Here is a 21,554-nt window from a genome sequence, read left to right on the forward strand (position 1 = left end):
ACCACAAGTCTTCAGTACTATTGGCAGAATGTTGTCAGGACCCATAGACTTTGCAGTATCCAGTGCTTTCAGCCGTTTCTTGATATCACGTGGAGTGAATTGAATTGACTGAAGACAGGCTTCTATGATGCTGGGGGTCTCAGGAGCAGGCCAAGATGGATCATCCACTCAGCACTTCTGGCTGAAGATGGATGCAAATGCTTCAGCCTTATCTTTTGCCCTGATGTGCTGGGCTCCCCCATCGAGGATGGGGATATTTGTGGAGCCTCGTCTCCTGTTAGTTGTTTAATTGTCCACCACCATTTACATCTGAATGTGGCAGGACTGCAGAGCTTAGATCCGATTCGTTGATTCTGGGTTTGCTTAGCTCTGTTCTGCTGTTTGGCATGCAAGTAGACCTGTGTTTGTGGAGCCTCCTCCTTCTGTTAGTTGTTTAATTGTCCACCACTATTCCCGACTGGATGTGGTCTTCTGGTTGTGGGATCGCTTCGCTTTGTCTATTGCACGCTGCTTCCACTGTTTGGCATGCAAGTAGTCCTGTGTTGTAGCTTCACCAGGCTGACACCTCATTTCTAGGTATGCCTGGTGCTGCTCCTGGCATGCCCTCCTGCACTCTTCATTGAACCAGGGTTGATCCCCTGGCCTGATGGTAATGGTACAGTGAGAGATATGCTGGGCCATGAGGTTACAGATTATGGTTGAATACAATTCTGCAGCTGCTGATGGCCCACAGCATCTCATGGATGCCCAGTTTTGGGCTGCTAGATCGGTTTTGAATCTATCCCAGTTAGCACAGTGGTAGTGCTATACAACACAGTGGAGAGTTTTCTCAGTGTGAAGGCGGGATTTTGCGGTAGGTAAATTGGTGAGGACAATGTCTAGTATGTTTTTCCCTCTTGTTTCTCTCACCACCTGCCGCAGGCCCAGTCTGGCAGATACGTCCTTCAGGACTCTGCCAGTAGTGGTGCTACTGAGCCACTCTTGTTGATGGACATTGAAGTCCACCCCCCCCCCCCCCCGACCCCCACCCCCCCACCCACGAGAATGCATCCTGTGCCCTTGACATGCTCAGAGCTTTCTCCAAGTGGTGTTCTACATGGAGATGTACTGATTCATCAACTGAGGGGAGGCAGTAGCTGGTAATCAGTAGGAGGTTTCCTTGCCCATGTTTGACCTAATGTCATGAGACATCATGGGGTCCAGAGTCAATGTTGATGAGTCCCAGGGCGACTCCATCCTGACTATATACCACTGTGCCACTACCTCTGGTGGGTCTGTCCTGTACCACTGATGCTGTTGGTGTCCGGGACATTGCCTGTATGGTATGATCCTGTGAATGTGGTTGTATCAGGCTGTTGCTTGACTTGTCTGTGGAATATCTCTCCCAATTTTGGCACAAGCCCCCTGATGTTAATAAGGAGGACTTTGCACGGTTGGGTGGTCCATTGTCATTTCCAGTGCTTAAGTCAATGCCAGGTGGTCTGTACAGTTTTACTCCTTTTTGACTTTTTTGTAGTGGTTTGGGACAACTGAGTGGCTTGCTGGACCATTTCAGAGAGTCAACCACATTGCTGTGGGTCTGGAGTCACAAGTAGGGCAGACCAGATAAGGACAGCAGATTTTCATCCCTAAAGGGCTTAGTGAACCAGATGGGTTTTTACAACAACCGATGATAGTTTCATGACACCATTACTGAGACTAGCTTTCAATTCCAGATGTTTTATTAACTGAATTTAAATTCAACCAGCTGCCATAGTGGGATTTGAACCTGTGTCCCCAGGGGATTAGCCTTGGCCTCTGGATTACTAGTCCAGATACATTACCACTACGCCACCATCTCCCCCTCCCCCATCTTTCATCTGCAAGGGAAGACTGGGCCTTGGCTTAACATCTCATCTGAATGGCAGCACCTGCAACAGTGCAGCACTCTCTCTGTTCTGCACTGGAGTGTTTAGGTTAGATTATGAACTCAAGTTTCTACATTGGAACTTGAACCCACAACCTTCTGCCAGAGAGGCCACTCATTGAGTCATGGCTGTGGGGCATCATGTAAAGGCCTCAATTTGTTGGTGAAGATAAGATACATTGATGAGGGTACAATGTTAGTGTCTAATAAGTTCTGTTGATGGATGTTAGATACCTAATAGTTGAAGGTAATAGGGTGAACAGGTGTTGGGTGTTGATTATATATACATCTGAGCACAATTAACTAAAGAGCCAGCCAGCACTGGATGGAAATTGTTAGGAGTGGAGTAATAAGCTCTGTAGAAATCAATAAACAGTCTCCACCAAAGCATCCTAGTCTCAGTCACCCAGCAATCCACGCATTCTTAGCAACTGGAGTAGGCCATTCTGCCTCTCAAACTTGTTCGGTCATTCATTTAGATCATGGCTGCTCTGCATCTTAACTCCACCTGCTGCCTTAATTCTGCATTGCTTAATAAATCCATCGATCTCTGTTTGAAATCTTCAGTTGACCACCACCCCCCTCCGCCCTGCCCCACCCATCCCCCAGCCGCAGCAGCTTTTTTGGGGGAAGAGAGTTCCAGATTTCCACTACACTTTGTGTGCAGAGATGCTTCCTGACATCACCCCTGAATGGCCTCGCATGGCTTATAGCATGAGCAATTTGAAAGGTAGTGGGACAGGGATTTGCTGAGAAAGTCAACTCAGGCATATAGATAGTGAATTGCCGATTCAGTTTCTAAATGGAAGCCAGCCAGAGTGATCAAAACAGCTTTTTCTGATCTCCTTGTGACTATGTATGGCAAAATCTGCCTGAACTCCCCAAATTCATCTTCCTCTTCTACTTTCCATTCCCAAAGATGTAGCATCTTTTATCTTTTAATTCTTTCCCCGGACGTGGGTGACATTTGCAAGGCCAGCATGCGACTGAGGCCGCTCTCAGGTCGATCTAAAAGATCCCACGGCATTACTTTCACAGAATAGAATCATCGAATGGTTACAGCACAGAAGGAGGCCATTCAGACTGTCTAGTCCATGCCGGTTCTCTGTAAGAGCTAATCAGCTGGTCCCACTCCCCCGCCTTTTCCCCGTAGCCTTGCAAATTTTTTTCTCTTCAGATAGTTATCAAATTCCCTTTTGAAAGCCACGATTGAATCTGCCTCCAGCACATTCTCAGGCAGATCTGGACCACTCACTGCAGAAAAAAAGTTTTTCATCTCGTCGCCTTTGGTTCATTTGCCAATCACCTTAAATCAGTGTCCTCTGGTTCTTGACCCTTCCACCAATGGGAACAGTTTCTCCCTATCTACTCTGTCCAGACTCCTCATGATTTTGAACACCTCTATCAAATCTCCCCTCAACCTTCTGGAAGGAGAACAGCCCCAGCTTCACCAATCTATCCAAGTAACTGAGGTCCCTAAACCCCAGAACATTCTTGGAAGGTTTTTTCTGCACCTTATCCAATGACTTCACATCCTTTCTGAAGGAGAGCAAGGGAGCTTTCTCTGGTGTCCTGGTCAATATTTATCCCTCAACCAACAATACTAAAAAAAGATTATCTGCTCATTATCACATTGCTGTTTGTGGGAGCTTGCTGTGCAAAAATTGGCTGCTGCGTTTCCTAAATTACAACAGTGACTATACTTCAAAGTACTTCATTGGCTGTTATGCACTTTGGGACATCCCATATTCATGAAAAGTGCTCCAGAAATACGAGCCTGTCCTTCTTTTTCCTTTAACTTCCATAGGGTCAAGGTGTAATTTTGTGTCTTTCCGTGGTTGCAGTCATGGAAAGGGATGTGCTCAAAAGAAAAGAGAAACAGACAGCACAACTTTAGTGGGAAAATAAAACAGAAATGAAAAGGAAGACAGTATCAGATGAAAGCTGTGCGTCTGTTTTAAACCATAGGTTCTCTTTCCACATTGCAACAATGATGCCATTTCAAAAGTACCTCATTGGCTGTAAAGTGATGTCCTGAGATCATAGACGGCACTATATAAATGCAAATTTTTTTTGCTCCACCTTGCCTCATTGTTGGTGGCGTTGGTTAGAGCAGGCAACAAATTTGTTTTTTTTCTGCTTAATTTTTAGTTTGTCAAGTAAAGGGATAAGAAGAACAACACGGTCAAATATCTCTTGTCAGAAATCTTACATCTCTGGTCTGGCTCCTGCCACGCCAACGAACAATTTGCCAAAGTGAATCCCTGTATATTGAGAGACCTGAATCTATCAAGGTCAACATATAAAAGAAAATTAATTTCTCTTCTTTTCTCGCTTCCAGAACAGGCCCGGTTTCTATCGCGTCCACTTTCTTCCTGTGGCATATGGACAAGACCTGAACTGAGTGCAAATGAGGCTGTCATCCTAATTAAAGGGCTCTCGCACCCCTGGGATTAAAGCTACTCACTTCAAGATAAGCCATCAAGAGATTTTCAAGCAGTGAGTACAGTGTTATCTTGCAAACCGCATAGATACAAGATGCTTTTGCCATATGCTCCCTCAGTCCATTGACACCAGCATTCCAGCCACAGATAAGCTCAGAATCCTGCTGAATTTGTGCTGAAACTTTCATAAAGGTTACAGGCAGAGCACAGCAGCATGTTTTGTGGTGTGTGTTAGTTCTTATTAACTCGTGTGAATCACCTATTGATGAGGAGAAATATCTTGGCGCAGCGGGTTGTCAGGGTCTAGAATGCACTGCCTGAAAAGGTGGTGGAAGCAGATTCAAAAGAGAATTGAATATATATTTGAAAGTGAAAAATTTGGAGAGCAGGGAGGAATAGGCAGAGAAGTGGGAATAATTGGGATAGCTCTTCCAAGGAGCCAGCACAGGCACGATGGGAAGAATGGCCTCCTTTTGTGCAATATGATTCTAGCATCTCATATTGCACAGTGGTGCAGTGGTTAGCACCGCAGCCTCACAGCTCCAGCGACCCGGGTTCAATTCTGGGTACTGCCTGTGTGGAGTTTGCAAGTTCTCCCTGTGTCTGCGTGGGTTTTCTCCGGGTGCTCCGGTTTCCTCCTACAGCCAAAAGACTTGCAGGTTGGTAGGTAAATTGGCCATTATAAATTGCCCCTAGTATAGGTAGGTGGTAGGGGAATATAGGGACAGGTGAGGATGTGGTAAGAATATGGGATTAGTGTAGGATTAGTATAAATGGGTGGTTAATGGTCGGCACAGACTCGGTGGGCCGAAGGGCCTGTTTCAGTGCTGTATCTCTAAATCAAAATCTAAATCAAATCAAATGTTATCTCATAGTGCAACATGTACAGAATAATGATATTTCAGAGCCACTGCCAGGCAGAAATATAATTGAGGAGTTAACATTGTTAAAGACCTTGATTATGCAGCTTCAGTAGTTTTCAACTATGATCTGAGCTCCAAGATTAATTTTTATAACATATAGTGTTGCAATATTTTATAAAAACGTTGCTGTTAGCCAAGGGTTGTGCGTTGGCAGTTTCTATCTTTGTGTAGCCTCAATGTGAAATGCTGCACGTTAGTTTCACTCATGACTCAGTGGGTAACACTCTCGCCTCTGAGTCAGATGGTTGTGGGTTCAAAATCCATCCCAGAGAATCAAGGCAGGATTTTGCCCTTTGGGTCGGGACCCCGATATCGGGGGACAAGTGGGGGTCACAAACGGGTTTGGAGGATCTCAAAGTCTGTTTGGAGTGCTGGTCCCCACCCCCTTCTGCTACTGGGAGGCCGACTCCAGGCAGCTGGCCTTGTCTCCAACGCAGGGGGACCCGGGGGGCTGACTGGAAAATCCCCGTCGACCTCTGACAATAGGCCTTAAGTGTTCTTTAACAAGCTCAGTTGGTTACCCGCCACTCATGTGTGAGTCGCCCTGCTGCTCTCTATCTCGACTTCGGGAAAATGGCCTGGCCTGGTGTGTGGTGGGTGGGGGGCAGATGGTGCCGGGAAACTGGCACACTGGTGGGTGGCATGAATTTTCATGCCCTCACACTTCCAAGCTCACCCCCATCGGGGGGCTAAAATTCCTGCCCTTGAACACAGAATCTAGGCTGACCCTCCAGTACAGTGTTAAGACAGTGCTGCACGGTTGAGGGTGTCGTCTTTCGGAAGAGATCTTAAACAGAGGTCCTGGCTGCATTCTGAAGTGGACGTAGATCATCCCGTGGCATTATTTGGAAGAGCAGGGGTGTTCACTCCGGTGTCCTGCTCAATAGTTACCCCTCAACCAACATCACTAAAACACCTTATCTGCTCATTATCACATTTCCGCTTGTTTGCCCTTGTGTGCAAATTGGCTGTCCTGTTTCCTGCAGTACAACACTGGTTATACTTCAAAAAGCTGTATTATTGGCTGTAAAGCACATTGGGATGTCCTAAGGCTGTAAAATGTGCCATGTAAGTACAAGTTCTTGTTCAGCATTTGGGAGCAATTGCTACGCAACTGGCAGCTTGCAGCATCACCAGCGTTCTGGATTCACATACACAAACACAATGCAGTGTGTTCACACCCAATGTTGCTCTGATTTGTGGATGAAGCTATAAGGGCTTGAGTAACAGGGGTGACAACAACAACTTGCATTTATATAGTGCCTTTAACGCAGTGAAACATCCCAAGGTGCTTCACAGGAATGGAATCAGACAGAAATTGATACTGAACCCACAAAGCAGGCATCAGGACATGTAACCAAAAGCTTGGACAAAATGGTAGGTTTTACATTGGGGGATGGGGGGGGGGGGGGGGGCGGCGGGGTTCTTAAGGAGGAGAAGTGGACCGGGGGTGGGAATTCCAGAACTTAGGTCCTAGACAGTTGTCAGTATGTCTGCCAATGGCTCCTTCCATCGGCAGTGCCATAGCTGCGGGGGCTGCCATTGCCACCATGGGTCACGGAGCAGCCATAATGGAGGCACTCCCCCAACCCCGGTAACCTGCTGGGAGGCTGTCATGGTTTAACTGGCAGTCTCTCCACTTGGAGACAGCACCTCCCAATGCCAGTATGTGGCCCTTAATTGGACACTTAATTGGTATAATTGGCAGCCTGGTCCCCGGCCGTGCCACTGAGGTACCCGCCGCTGGTAATATCCTGCGGTGGGGGAAGGCGTTGGGCTCCCCTCCCGATGCATTCCGCCACCATTTTACCCAGCCCCTTTCCAGGTAAAATCCAGCCCATTGTTTGATCTGTGGTCTGTACTGAGTTCGCCGATCTCCGCCAGGATGACAGTTTAGATGCGAAAAAGAACCCCTGACTTACGGTGGGGGTAGCGGGGAGACGGGTGGATAAAGCAGCCAGATATACCATCAGATACTGATCAGTATCTAGCAACCCCTGACAGAAAGATCACAGAGCAGCCTTACCCTGTCTCCCCTGTTGCGTGTAAGTCAGGGTATGACAGTAGTAAGGGGGCCACAGTGAGACACCCTGTGAAAGAAAGAACTTGCATTTATATGGCGCCTTTCAAGTCCTCAGAAGCACTTTACAGCCAATTAATTACTTTTGAAGTGTTAGGCGGGAAACACAGCAGCCCATTTGTGCAGAGCAAGCTCCCAGAGACAGCAATTGGAAAGTAATCAATCAATCAGTTTTGGTGGTATTGGGTGAGGGGTAAATCCTGGCCAGGAGGACACCCCAGCTCTTTAAAAAAAAGTGTTGTGGGATCCTTGACATCAATCGACACAGGCAGACGGGGCCTCGGTTTAACATCGTTTCAGAGCATGGCACCTCTGAAAATGTAGCACTCCCTCAGCTCTGTAGTAACGGTTCAGCCTAGATTACAATGTTCCCATTAGGTGGTTACGGGGCTGGGCATGGTGAAGGGGGAATACAGACTGACTCTCACGACTGAAGCTCACTGAAAACATGGCCACTTGGGGTGAGTCTTTTGTGGTCAGTCAGTGCCCGCAGAAGTTCACCTCGCTAAGGAGAAATGACACCATGAGAAGAGGAGAGAAAATGGAGGAATCAAGAGAAATGGAACAAGGTAATAGTACATTAAACCTTCTGGCTTTATGCCACTGAAAGAGTGGCATTTTTCGTCTGTGCTGATGAAGGGAGGAGTTTAAAGACTCCTATCTCCAGCCCAGCAGTAACTCGCATTGAAAAATAAGAACTGTATTGCATTGTTCACATATATATATATACTTATAATATATAATCATTTTAATGAGGCAGCAATAGACAACTGTACTGCAGAAGCTTTTATAATATCAGCAACAAGGAAAGATAAGTAAGTATAATCTTTATACATAGCACAGCGATTCAGCAAGCCACAAATTATTCATGAACTTGTTTCTTCCCATCTAACTTACTGGCATCGTCTGACTTCCGTGCAGGCTGTTAATGGCTGCTTGGGCTTCTGCATGAGAGGAATACTTTACAAACGCACAGCCTGAGAGAAGAGAAGAAAGAAACAAGAACGCAGAAAGGATTATCTTATTGTCTCGTGACTGCTCATGATGCTCCACTCTCTTGATATTCAACAAGATGCAAGGCCACAATTCCAACACAGTGGAAACTGGAATTACAACGGGTTTCTTTCTTCTTTTGGGCCTCCTTATCTATTCCAGCATTGATGCTGCACAAACCATCCCCTCGGAACATAGGAGCAAGGTTAGGCCATTCGGCCCATCGAGCCTGCTCCGCCATTCAATACTATCATGGCTGATCATCCACTTCAATGTCTTTTTCCCACACTATCCTCATATCCCCTTCCCACCCATCTTCCTCCAATCCTATCAACATAACCCTCTATTTCTTCCTTCCTCATGTGCTTATCTGGCTTCCCCTTAAATGCATCTATGTTGTTCACCTCAACTGCTCATTGTGGTAGCGAATTCCACATTCTAACCTGTCTTTACACCACTGAAAGGGGGATCCCGTATGTACCTCTTTTTCTCCTGAATTCCCTATTGGATCTATTAGTCTATCTTATATTTATGACCTCTGGTTATGGACTCCCTACAGGTGGAAACATTCCTCCACATCTATCAGGTCACCCCTCAGCCTTTTCTTTTCTAGAGAAAAGAGCACAGCAAACAGGACCATATTGGCACATCAATTTAATCATCTAAGTGATAGAAACCAGACTGGCTGTTATCTTACTGGACAAGTGCCAGGCAATGACCATCTCCAACAAGAGAGAGTCTAACCCCCTCTTTCCTTGATGTTCACATAACCCATCGCTGAATTCCCCCCACCTTCAACATCCTGGGGGTTACCATTGGCCATAAACTAAACTGGACCAGCCACATAAATACTGTGACCATGAGGGCAGGTCAGAGACTGGCTCTTCTGCAGCGATTAACTCACCTCCTGACTCCCCAAAGCCTGTCCACCATCTGCAAGGCACAAGTCAGGAGTGTGATGGAATACTCTCCACTTGCTTGGATGGGTGCAGCTCCAACAACACTCAAGAAGCTCGACACCATCCAGGGCAAACAAGCCTGCTTGATTGGCACCCCATTCACCACTCCCTCCATTACTGGTGGCTTCAATGTGTACCATCTATAAGGTGCATTACAGCAACTTGCCAAACTTCCTTTGACAGCACCTCCCAAACCCGCAACTTCTACCACCTAGAAGAACAAGGAAAAAAGGTGCATGGGAACACCACCACTTGCAAGTTCCCCTCCAAGCCACACACCATCCTGATTTGGAACTATTTTACTGTTCCATTACTGTTGCTGGGTCAAAAACCTGGAACTCCCTCCTTCACAGCACTGTGGGTGTACCTACACCACATGAACTGCAGCAGTTCAAGCAAGTAGCTCACCACCACCTTCTCAAGGGCAATTAAGGATGGGCAATAAATGCTGGCCTAGCCAGTGATGCTCAAATACCACGATGAGTAAAAGAAAAGTCAACTATCTCATTAACGGATGACAATTAATAATTAATGAACATTTAATCAATTAGTTTCCAGTTTAAATGAGCCATACTAATATTGGTTTGATAACTAAGCTGGTTAGGTTAACTCCTTAATGGTTAGCAAATCAGCAAATTAGTAAACCAATGATAGTCCTGTCAGTTACCAAGCAACTCATGTCAATCAATTCATTAAGTGAAGCTCACTAACACCATGGCTTGAATTTTGTTCGCGCGGTGGAGTCCTTCCAACAGGCTGAAAACTTCGGCATTCAGCGGGACCCAGAGCTACATTTTACAGGGGTCAGGCAATTAATTTGACGACGTTGGAGCTGCCATCCTTATTAAGGATGGCCGGCCTGGCCCCAGGGGCTGCTGGCCAATCGGAGGGCCAGCAGCTCAGCAGCGCCACCGAGAGTGGTGGCCACTGCTGGGACTGGACCTGGAAGAGGCGATGCCATGGAAGGATGTCACCCCTCCCAACAAGGTAACGGGGGTCTGGGAGCATGCGGGCCAGTCAGGTAGGTCCCGGCAAGGTGGGAGTGGGTGTTGGTGAAGGCAGGTGACGCCGTTGCTGCAGGGATGGTCATTGCTGCAGGACGGCCCCTCCATGATCGAAATAGTGAACAAATAGGTGGACCCCACCCCATCCCCCCTCCTCCAAACCCCACAACAACCACCCCGACACACACACCAAGCCTGCAGGGTTTACTGCAAGTTTCCCCATGTGGTGGAGGGCCCAACCGCCACTGGTGAAATGCCAGAAGCAGTGGGAAGAGGCTCTTAATTAGCCATTTATGGCTCAATTGACCTCTGCATAGGAGGGCTGTCTGCCACCTTTCCCAGCGCTGGCGAGATGGCATGGCAGCGGGAAGACAACAGGCACTCTGCCACCCTGTGCCCCCACCTCCTAGCCCCATCCCAAGAGGGCTGGTTAAATTCATCCCCATGCCACTGTTACCAAGTTAACTTAGTTGCCTAATCTGCAGAGCATTTAGCTGTTATACCGGGCTGTCTAAGTTGGGCAGCAAGAAAAGACCATCCCTACTTAGCTGTAACTGGTTATACACTAGCTTTTTAGGAAAGCAATGGATTGAGGTAGGAGGTGATGACTGACCTTTGCTGGTTCCATCAGGGCCTCTAAGAATGGTACACTCTTCAATCGAGCCGAAGGATTCAAATAGCCTCCTGACGTCGTCTTCCGTTTGCTGTTTCCCCAGCATACCCACAAAGAGCTTTCTATCTTCTGAAACAAAGAAAAGGCATCTTAATCCTCTAAGGAGGCAAAGGCCATTGCATGTTTCCAAATACCACGAGTGTATTGTTTATCATAAAGTTATCCTCTGTAAGGGGCTATTACTGCATATTTTGCAGTTGCTAGTGTGGCAAGTCATGAGGGAGAATCTGTAAAATGGATGAAACATGGACCATTTCCGAATTAACATGATCGTTTTAGAATTTAAAAAAACGAGGGCAATAACTGTGTAAATAAAACTAACATCTGCCTCTCTACTTGTTATTTATGCGTCAGTGAGATTTGGAATTTCCACAGCAGTGTCTACCAAAGGTTAATGAACTCTACTCTGTGCCTGCACATTCACTGAATCTCCCAGCAGAATGTCTGACAGAAGTTAGCCCCGTGAGGTGCCACAGTTAACAAACTACCTCTTGCAAGAAGCAGCCGTATTGCAGATGAAGTGCTGAGGTGTGACTCAATGCTGTGGCCTTATGCGTCATTGCAGTGTTTAAATTTTATATCTTGTCAAATTATGCTGGGGCCAGGAATTTTTCAAGTGCTCTGCGTGCACCAGATATTAAAGAAACCACTTGAAAAGATTTCTTCACTGCATTTATTTTTACATTTACACTTGGAATTCTACATTTTCCTAGGGCAAGATTCTTGGATCCCGTACTCGCTATTGGCTGAGTAAACATGCACCAATCACTTGTACTCTGAGAACGTATCTTGTCCTGGCATCTGCCTCCATTAGCAACAATAATAAATTGTTCACTGGACCAAAGAATCTGTAGCAGTCATGGAACAAGAAGCTGCATTTATACAGCACCTTTAACATAATCAAACATCCCAATGCACTTCATAGGAGTGTTATCGAACAAAATTTGACACTGAGCTACATAAGGAGTTGTTAGAACGGGTGACCAAAATTTTAGTCAAAGACGTTGATTTTTTGGTGCATCTTAAAGGAGAAGGGAGAGAGGTAGAGAGAGAGACAGAGGGGTTTAGGGAGGGAATTCCAGAGTTTACAGCTTAGGAGGCTGAAGGCACGGCCACCAATGGTGGGGCGATGAAAATTGAGGGTGCGCAAAAGGCCAGCATTGGAGGAGAGCAGAAATATTGGAGGGTTGTAGGGTTGGAGGAGGTGACAGAGATAGAGAGAGGTGAGGCCATGGAGAGATTTGAAACCAAAGATGAGCATTATAAAACTGACGCATTGCCAGACTGGGAGCCAATTCGAATCAGTCAGCACAGGGGAGATCGATGAACAGGACTGGTGCAAGATAGGACACGAGCAGCAGGGCTTTGCATGAGCTCCAAGTTTCCAGAGGTAAAATGGGGTCAAAGTTGAATTCTTATTGAAAATATGTTTCCACTGACCATTTCTATCCTTCCTACGTTTCCTCTTCTCGGCTATTAAAAGCCAGAAGAACGAAGATGGATACAGTCTTACTGGCTAACAACACTGGTCAGTGGCCCATGGAACAAGAACATACCCAGGAAAAGTTGATGGCCACAGTGTTCAGCGGGTTAATGACGTCAAGAAAAAAGTAAGAGTTCATCTTTGACAAACATTTCAAGAATGTTTTTAAAGATTATCACTAGTGATTTAATGCTTTTATTTCTCCTTAAACCCAAGTCCCTGCTGGAGAAGGTTAGAAGGATGGGCAGGTAGATGGCAAATGCAGTTCAATGCAGAGAAATGTAAAGTTATAATTCTTGAGAAATAGGAGCAATAAGAGGAAATATATCCTATCCGGTAACAGTTTCGACAGAGGAGGAACAGAAAGTTCCACAGGTACATGCACATCGATCTTTAAATGTGGGGAAGCAGATACAGAAGGCTTTTTAAAAAAAAAAATGAGTTTATGGATTTTATATATGAGGTATTGGATAGAAAAGGAAAGAGAAGATAACTGTGTACAAGATATTGGCTACGTTACATTGGAGTATGGCAATCAGTTCTTTACATCCAACTCTACAAAGAATATTAAAACCATGGTACCAAGAATATATCAGCAGACATCAGGAATGAAAGAATATAGTTCTAAAGAAAGGCTCAGAAATTGGGACTTTACCCCTGAAACTGAGAAAGTTAATGAAGAATTTAATGGAGATTTTCAAAATTAAGAAATAGTGAAAGTTGGTTTCCACAGCTTGGGAAAATGATAACGAGAACATAGAATCGAGATAGCCATGAGTAGAATGGAGCTGGATAATTAGAAGAATTACTTTTGCACAGAGGGTTATTCAGAACTTGGAACATTTCACCAGAAGTGGCTACTGAAGTCGAAATTATCTCATTACTTAAAAGGAAATCAGACTAATAGTTGAATAGGAAAAATACAGAAGGATGTATGGAAGGGCCATGGAAATGGGATTAGCTCTGATGGCTTCAACTGAAGAATTATCACCGGGACTGATGCAATGGCTGAATGGCTTCCTCCTGTGCAGTAATTCCTATGATTCTACTGATGGGATGAAAGCTTCCTGATGAATACGAAAAAATGCAAAGACTTGGTAAAATAACATTAAATAAACAGTGCAATTATAATGGCCGGAAAGTCCATGGGGCTTCCAGCTGTCTTAACTCTGGAGTTAGAGGAGCAGAACTCCCAGCAAAATGACAGGACTGGATGGTGCACAACCTCAGTACCTAATCATCCATTTAATAATGAGAAGGATACTTTTCATTAGTCTGCATTAAGTTTATGAACCAGAAAGAAATTATGAAAATGTGCAATATATATTTGAAGGATTAAGCATGCTATATAATGGTAATGGGGAACGTAGTTGAATGCAGATTATATTTAATTATAAGACAGAAATGAGGATTAAACTCCAATTTGGGTTTTGACTCTTCTGCAATGACTGGGCTTGTTAAATACGAGATCCCATCTTTAATTTGACAAAATCTGAGTACATCGGTCACTCATTGTTTTCATCCAACGTGCAATAGTTCACACTTAGCCATATTGAATTTCATTCACCACCTATTGTACCCATTTATAGATTTTTATCTAACGTATTTTGTATATCTTTAGCCATCTCATCAGACTAGTTTCAATTGGCAATTTAAAAATTTGCCTTGGTTAGTCCAATGTGGATCTAAATCGTGGGAAGTTGAATTTGCAAAACTTTCAATCAATCAGATTTTGTTTCATTCTGATTGCTAAATCTTTAACCGTCATTGAACACTGCACAACATCACCCACCACCCCCACCCGCCCCCCACCCCCCACCACGTCATCTGAATGATTACAGTGGCCGTGCCTCCACAGTAGGTAATGTTGACACAAGTTCATTTTGACATCTTGTCTGTTACAGATATTGGAAGACTGAGAGAAATCGCTGCAGTCAGTAGCTGGGTTTCAATTAGATCAAGTTCAGCTAAATCCACCAGACCTTAGGGAACTGTAGTCTTCTAAATTATTACGTAATCCTCATTATTATAAAGGGAAGTAGCTAGTTATTAGGTTTTTGTTTGCAATTCCCTGTTGCTTTCATGCATTATGTCTTAAAATGCCAGGCCAGAGCTTTTGGCAACCTAAATGATGTGTGGAATTCCCAAGGGTAGCAATCTTGATTTTAAGTACCAACATAGAACCAGTCTGAAGAAATTCTACAGAACCTTTCAACTCTTGGGCTGCCTTTGCCTTGCAATTTTAAACCCATGAAGCAAAATAATATGAGATGAACTGAGAGACACAAGGTAAACTTCTTCCTTTATGATATTTAGGATTGTGTAGCAATTCAGGTGAAGACATTTCCCCACCTTATACATATATAAATCATACCATCTGTGGCACAGCCATTTGTCCAAGTCCTACATTTATTTTGTTTCAGTTCAAATTGCATCGAAGGCTTAATTGCTGCTTGGATTGACATGTCTCTACATCCTGTCTCAATCCTGTACACTGGCCAGCCTTGTCCTTGAACTCTTGTCAAGGTGACTTGCAGCCCTTGACTATGGTCTGCATTCTATTTGGTGGCAATTATTCATAGCACCTTGACATGAGGATTATCGACAAGAAAATAAAGCCAAAAAAAATCACGATAGCCCAAATGTTGTGAAGTCACGAGGGGTTGAAGAATGTTGGTCATGAATCAGGTAGGGTCAGGCATGCACAAAAATTATTTTTACAGTTTTTATAAAAATATCTTCCATCTTTATCATATGTTTTACAGCTTCAGAACAGGCCACATAATGTCATGAGATGGGCCAAAGTAAATTGGGCTGCCTGGGAAATTTCCAGGAAACTTGTGCCAATTAGTTGCTGGTTGAGTTGTTACAATACTGCAGAAGTTCTATTCTCATCCAACCAATAATAACCTACTTGTGACATGCACAGTTCATATGGAGACAAAGGCCATGTCTGGATGTGCATTGTATCTGAAATGATGTCTAATTTCTCAAATCAATACGTCTGAATGTATTATTTGGATGGATAGAGGGTGTGGGGGTAGTGTGAACCAAAGTATCCAGTATGTAACACAGCCCCTTGTGATTGAGTAGACCTTGGGGACACCAGTATCAGTAAAAACGAATGGGAAATCAGATCTATTTCTTTTGTGCCACCTCTTCACAGTGAGGTCTATCAGAATAAGGGGTAGGCCATTTAGAACTGAGATGAGGAGGAATTTCTTCACTCAGAGAGTGGTGAATCTTTGGAATTCTCTACCCCAGAGGGTTGTGGAGGCTCAGTCATTGAGTATATTCATGACAAAGATTGATAGCTTTCTAGATATTAAAGATATCAAGAGATATAGGGACAGTGCGGGAAAATGGCATTGAGGTAGAAGATTAACCATGATCTAACTGAATGGCAGAGCTGGCTCAAGGGCCGAATGGCCTACTCCTGCTCCTATTTCCTATGTTCCTATTTGTACTGTCTCCATGGTACAGGCTACACCCCAATGCCACTAGGTCAAGGGAAGTCAAGTAAAAATGAAGACATTAATTTCCATTGTGTTGTTCTCATCTTTTTCAGCTGCCAAAGAGCTAAAACATGGACCTTACCAATTTGATTCATTAGTCGACTTTAGAACTGGTTGACTCTGCTCATTTCTACTTCATTTCTTCAGTCCACAAGGCTCTGATCGTGTTGCTTGTTTCATAGGAAGCATTGTGCACTAATTATCTCCAGATAATTACAGTAAAGACAAACTAGCAATATAGAGCTTCTCTCAAGTATAACCAGCCCTTGTGCTATCAAGATAAATGAAGAATACAGCTGATGAGTACTTAGCTGTTGTCTTATCTTTTGTGGCTTATGAAATTCCAGTAGTTATCCAGCTGGTACAGCGACCAATATCATCACTACTTTAGTCGCCAGTCTAGAATAAGTTCATTGGGATGAGCTGACAAGGTGGAACATGATGCATTAACACATTTTTCTTTTTCCACCAAGGTGTTAACCCCAGGTTAATGAAATAGTAGAATTTCATACGCACACATTGATGTGCTTGTTGCCAATATCGCACACCATGGACTGGATTTAGTGCGGCCGTCAAGGGCGGGATTGCTGGCAGGAGGGGCGGGGCTGGAGAATTGCAACGCAGCCGCCCGCCCGGAAATCCAGCGTCGTGACATTGGTTCTGGATTTTGTCAGTGACGGGAAAGCACAATGGCGATGGGAGCCGATTTTATGCTGAGGTGTTGATTTAAATGCATTTTAATATAATTAAAAGCGATTTTACGTCTGAAGGCAGATTCTGTGAACTGTGGACAACATTGACATGCCTAAGGTTTCACGGCCAGTACGACCAGTAAAGGGGAGAGGGCACATTGAGACAATGAGTAGGCAGCCTTGAGCACTGCAGCCGAGGGGAAGAGGTGGAAATGGAAGGCCATTGGGGGAGCATGGTGTGGAAGGCCTCTGAAAAAGGGTCTGGGGCTAGCGGGACCTCTGCGAAGGGGTGAAATCTGCATTGGGGGGGGAGATTGTGGGGGGCTCAGTATGGGGTAGATAAACAGCTGTGTTGGGTCTATGTAATCACACAGCCGGAACTGAGGTTGGGTTTTCAACTTGGCTGGGATCTGAGGTCCATGAGCGACCACACCGACAAAGTGTGCACATCCTCATGTACTAAGGCAGGAGGCCAAACGGATGGAGGAACGTGTGAAGGAGGCAACAGACCACCTCACAAGTTATGGTTTGCAGCTACTCCGGTGTCCATTCACAGAGAGTGAAATAAAATCTCACCTTAATACCTGAGCTTTGTCGCGTCCTTTCTATTTGTGGTCCCTGTCTTGTGTGCGGCTGGGCAATGTGCCCTCGTGGCCACAGGAGAGCATTTGTTAATGGAAGCTCTCATCAAAATGGCATGTTAATGACGGCTATGCTCAGTTTGGCATGGCCCTAAAGGGGAAGGGTTAGGGTTAGTGTTAGTCTACATCTCATAATTAAGGAATAATAGCACACGGCTTTCAGACAATGAAGCCTAAAGATTTCATCAAAGCATCTTTTAATTATTTAACACAAAAGGCATTGTTATGAAAGTTAATCTTTTTTGTCAAAAAAATATTTTTATAAGGAATTCATGGTTAAGCTGAATAAATGTTGGACCAAGTTTTTCTTTAAATAAAAAGAGAGAGAGCCATTAACAGGACTGAGGGAGCTGGATTGGCAACAGTGATGCTGGTTGTCACATGGCTCGGATTGGAGATGGAGCGGAAACCCTGGTAACAGGGGCAGAAAAGTGACAAGCGCTCCTTTGATTGGACAAGCCCAGTAATAACAGAGAGCACCTGGAAGGGCAGAAAACTGACAAGCTTTCTGGTTGTCAGTCAGTGCGTGTATGGTTTTACCTTCTGGAAGGAGATAAAGTCAAGGGCTGCTGAAGTGCCAAAAAGGGACGGAAGACCACAACCCAGCTCGCTTCCCAGAAACTCCATAAAAGACCCTGTGAAGTCCACTGTGTCGATTCATTGTGTTTCCTGTACTTGAAGAAAGCCTGCTAAAAATAATTCTCAACGTCGCCTGAAAGAACTGTTCTGGAAGATTCTAGTGACAAGTCTATGTGTGCACAGAAGTTAGACTGTGTGCCAGTTTGGAATAACATATCTCATTTGCTGTTTCCTTCAAAGATGAGCAAGTAGTTAACCCAAATGCTTTTTATCTGTAACAGAACTCTGATCTAAAAATCCTTTTTCATATTTTTTCAGTTAACAGGTATATGTTTGCGTGTGTGTGCGTGTGTATGAGTGTGCGTGCATGAGAGAGTATGCAAAGGGACTAAAGTAAAAAGAGATGTTAAAATTTGGTTAAGGTAGAAAGGGGACTTTTAAAATTTAATGTTGGATTTTTAAAAATTTGATCTGTATGATATTGTTTTACTTCATTACTAGTTAAGACCTGTTTTATAATAAACTGTTAATTTTGTTGTTTAGTAGTGTATTCTATTCTGGGGAAAATAGCGTATCTGATTGTCTGTTTCAGTAAGTGGAGAAGTGGAACTGAATTAACAGTGCACTCCTCCCACCTCAGTTGTAACAGTACAATGTACATATGTGAGACCCAAAGTGTGGCTATGTGCTCTTTTTAATCCATTTGCAGGTGCTCCTACATGGTGTGATTCCTGCGGCAGCAGCTAGGCTGGAGGCAGGCTGCTGATTAAGATGATCCTTGGCCTGTGATGATTTTTGGCGGATGTTCTTGGCTGAATGAAGCCTGGAAGTCCCCAGCTCTCTGGGGGTGTCCTGGACCGTTACTGTACTTACCTCAGACGTCGCGGCTGCTGGAGCTGGACTCACTGGAGGAGGGGCTGAGGAGTCGGGTGCCACATTCGGAGCGCCCTGAGGGGAGCCCGCAGATGTGGCTGTCAGCCTCTCCTTCTCCCTTTTAAGGCTCTTTTGCGCCTCCTTGCTCACCAGAGAAGGACCAGGAGCAGCAGAATCATCTGGGATCCTGTTCCTTTTCTCGCCTTGCCCATCCTGCATTGAGCTCATGGCCAAGGCGATGGTGTGCAGGTCTGCATGGATTTGTGGGATCAGGCTCTCCATGAGGGTTGCCAACCTCTTGATGGAGGAAGCCATACACTCGAATGCCTGGGACATGGCAGCAGTCATTGGCATGGATGGACTCCTCCATTGTCCGCTAAGGGCTAACCATGGTCTCTGGCATCTCTGCCAGATTTCACCATATTCCTCTTTGCAACTCCAGCATGTCCTGTGCTTGTCATCATCCTGGGGTCAGCATGGGCCTGGCCACCCACAGTCCTCCACCAGCTGCTCGGGCACATGTGTGGTGCTCTCACCAGCTTGTGACCCTGATTCTAAAGCTGAGCGTGTACCCAATGAGGTGAAAGTATCTGTGCTAGTGGAGGGTGCAAGAGAGTCATGAGACAGTGCATCCTCTGAGTCTTCTTCCTCCTCGGAGGTGGACATCTGAACCCCAAGTGCTTGTGGACCTCTGCGAATGGCTCCCTGCATGAGAGAGCACAAACATATGGGGCTTCTGCTGTGCACTTCTCCTGATGCCTACTAAGCGTTATGTGGGTCTCCAACATTGATACACATGCCAATGGAAGACAACCCTCACTCTCTTGTGCAGGGCCTCCAATTTCCCCATCATCTGCTGATCGACCACCCTGGGTGCCCGCCAGCTCCAAGGCCTCTATCTCGGTGGAGGTCAGTGGACGTACATCTGGGCTTCTTCCACTTGTCCGGGACAGCTCCCTCCCATTATGGCCCCTTTTGTCCTGCAAGACGAAGGATGGAGATGGTTGAGAACGGCACACAGTCCCTTAACAACTACTGGGGAATCTGATGTCTCTCGTGCCGACACTCACTGTCATGGGAGTTATGGGGTGGCAGGGGTTAGCTATGAAGGAAGGTAAGCTGTGGCCAAGAGACACCCATGCATTTGTCAGGAAGAGACAGACTCCTAGGCACTCAGGCAACGCCACATCGCTGCCACCCTCCCTATGTCACACAACCTCCCATGCAAGCCTCAAGGAGGGAACTGCTATGGAGCACTCTCCTTGGCTGAATGCAGTAGGTCATTAACCCTCTTCCTACACTGAATCTAATTGCGCTGGGTGACCCCACAGCTGCTGACCTCCTCTGCGATCTCCACCCAGGTTTGCTTGGTCAGGCGGGAGGACCTCTTCTTGCTATTGCAGGGGAAGAGAACCTCCCGCCTTTCCCTTACAGCATGGAGGAGAATCTGCAGGGAGGCATCATTGATCAGTGGAGCCATCCTGTGTCTTTGTTCCGCCATCGTCTTCTGCCTTCCTTGGGAGGGGGGCATGGGGATACAGGACATAGTAGGACAGGTTTGTAGGCTGCACCGTTTCCAGGACAGTAATGAGTGCAGGGCTGGCAGGCCTTAAAATATGGCTCCAGCATCTGCTCCGGAGTCATCTGAGGCCATAATCAACGAATCACATCCTGTCCCTGACATGTGATTGGAAGGTGACCCGGGCCTCGTATAAGCAAAATGGGTGCCTGCCGCATAATCACGATGGGGCAGACGCCCGCATGACGGACAGGAATGGCGCCATTTACCAGGCCCGCCACTGGAATCAGCAGCAGGCTCATGAAATTCAGCCCCAAGTGTTCACAACCCTCAAAAATGTTTACAGACACCCTTGGTTCTTTGACGCTCCCTGACCTTTGACAAACCAAGTAGCCTCCTTCCCAGAACAGGAATTTGTCAGGAATAGGAATTTAAATGACATAGTCAATTTAGATAGCAGTTAGGCATGTCTGTAAAGAACAAGTACTTAATGTACAATGTCATAAAATACACCCTAAAGGGTGCAGCTGAACTGCCAAATATCTGGTGGGAACACTGGTCATGTTACCACAGGGCTGAGCTAGAAAGTAGAATTTGCCAGATTCTATTGTCCATGAGAGGTTGCATTTAGGAAAATATAAACTACTCTCCTCCTGCCATATGTACATCGCTCAAACCACATAGACCAAACTTAGCCTTCGAAAAGATTTCAATAATAAAACACAAGGATTTACCCACTAAATGTTCTGAATTGTTTAGAAAGTGTAAGTTATTTCATGTGATTTGCTTATTTAATTTAGAGCTGTCATTTAACGAGTAGTATTTGATGATGTTGGCATTAAGCAACCCAGACTGCACTAGCAAGGAGTCAGCAAGATGGAGTCTGTAAGCAAAGCTTCCACTCCTGCAAATATAAAGTTATCTTGAAGCGTACTAAGGTTAGTCTTCTTGGATTTAATCATGGGACTACCCAAAATAAATTCAAGGAAGACCTTAATGTCTGCAGAAGTCTCAGTTATTCCCCATCTGCTAACCCCTCACCCCTCTGTCCTCCCCCATCATTCCCCTGTCCCATACCCTTCCCCCTTGCCCTCCTCCTTACCCCCCATCATCAAAAGAAACAGTTAAGTTGTTCAAGACTTCCCCTCATTATGAAGTATACAAATTCTAGCAACCTTGCAACAAAAATGCGGTAAAAGGCAGCCAGTCACTTTTCGCAGAGATTACAATGGTAATTTGGCAGAGACTGTTTTTTTTAGATTCCTAAGCC

General features: G+C 45.3%; 1 protein-coding gene across 7 annotated transcripts in view; it reads right to left on the reverse strand.

Annotated features, from left to right (window-relative positions):
* LOC137350649 (CUGBP Elav-like family member 4) overlaps positions 1-21,554 on the reverse strand; it is an 856,190-nt gene that overhangs the window by 94,524 nt on the left and 740,112 nt on the right. For 6 of the 7 annotated variants that reach the window (XM_068015445.1, XM_068015439.1, XM_068015443.1 and 3 more), the window contains 2 exons: positions 10,923-11,051; positions 8,251-8,330 (listed from right to left, as the gene is read on the reverse strand). In XM_068015445.1, coding sequence (XP_067871546.1) covers positions 8,251-8,330; positions 10,923-11,051 — 209 coding nt within the window. The remainder of the gene's footprint in view (positions 1-8,250; positions 8,331-10,922; positions 11,052-21,554) is intronic. The other variant, XM_068015447.1, reaches the window with a different exon arrangement.

Source organism: Heterodontus francisci, chromosome 35 (genome assembly GCF_036365525.1).
Source record: "Heterodontus francisci isolate sHetFra1 chromosome 35, sHetFra1.hap1, whole genome shotgun sequence".
In the NCBI taxonomy this organism is placed as follows: Eukaryota; Metazoa; Chordata; class Chondrichthyes; order Heterodontiformes; family Heterodontidae; genus Heterodontus; species Heterodontus francisci.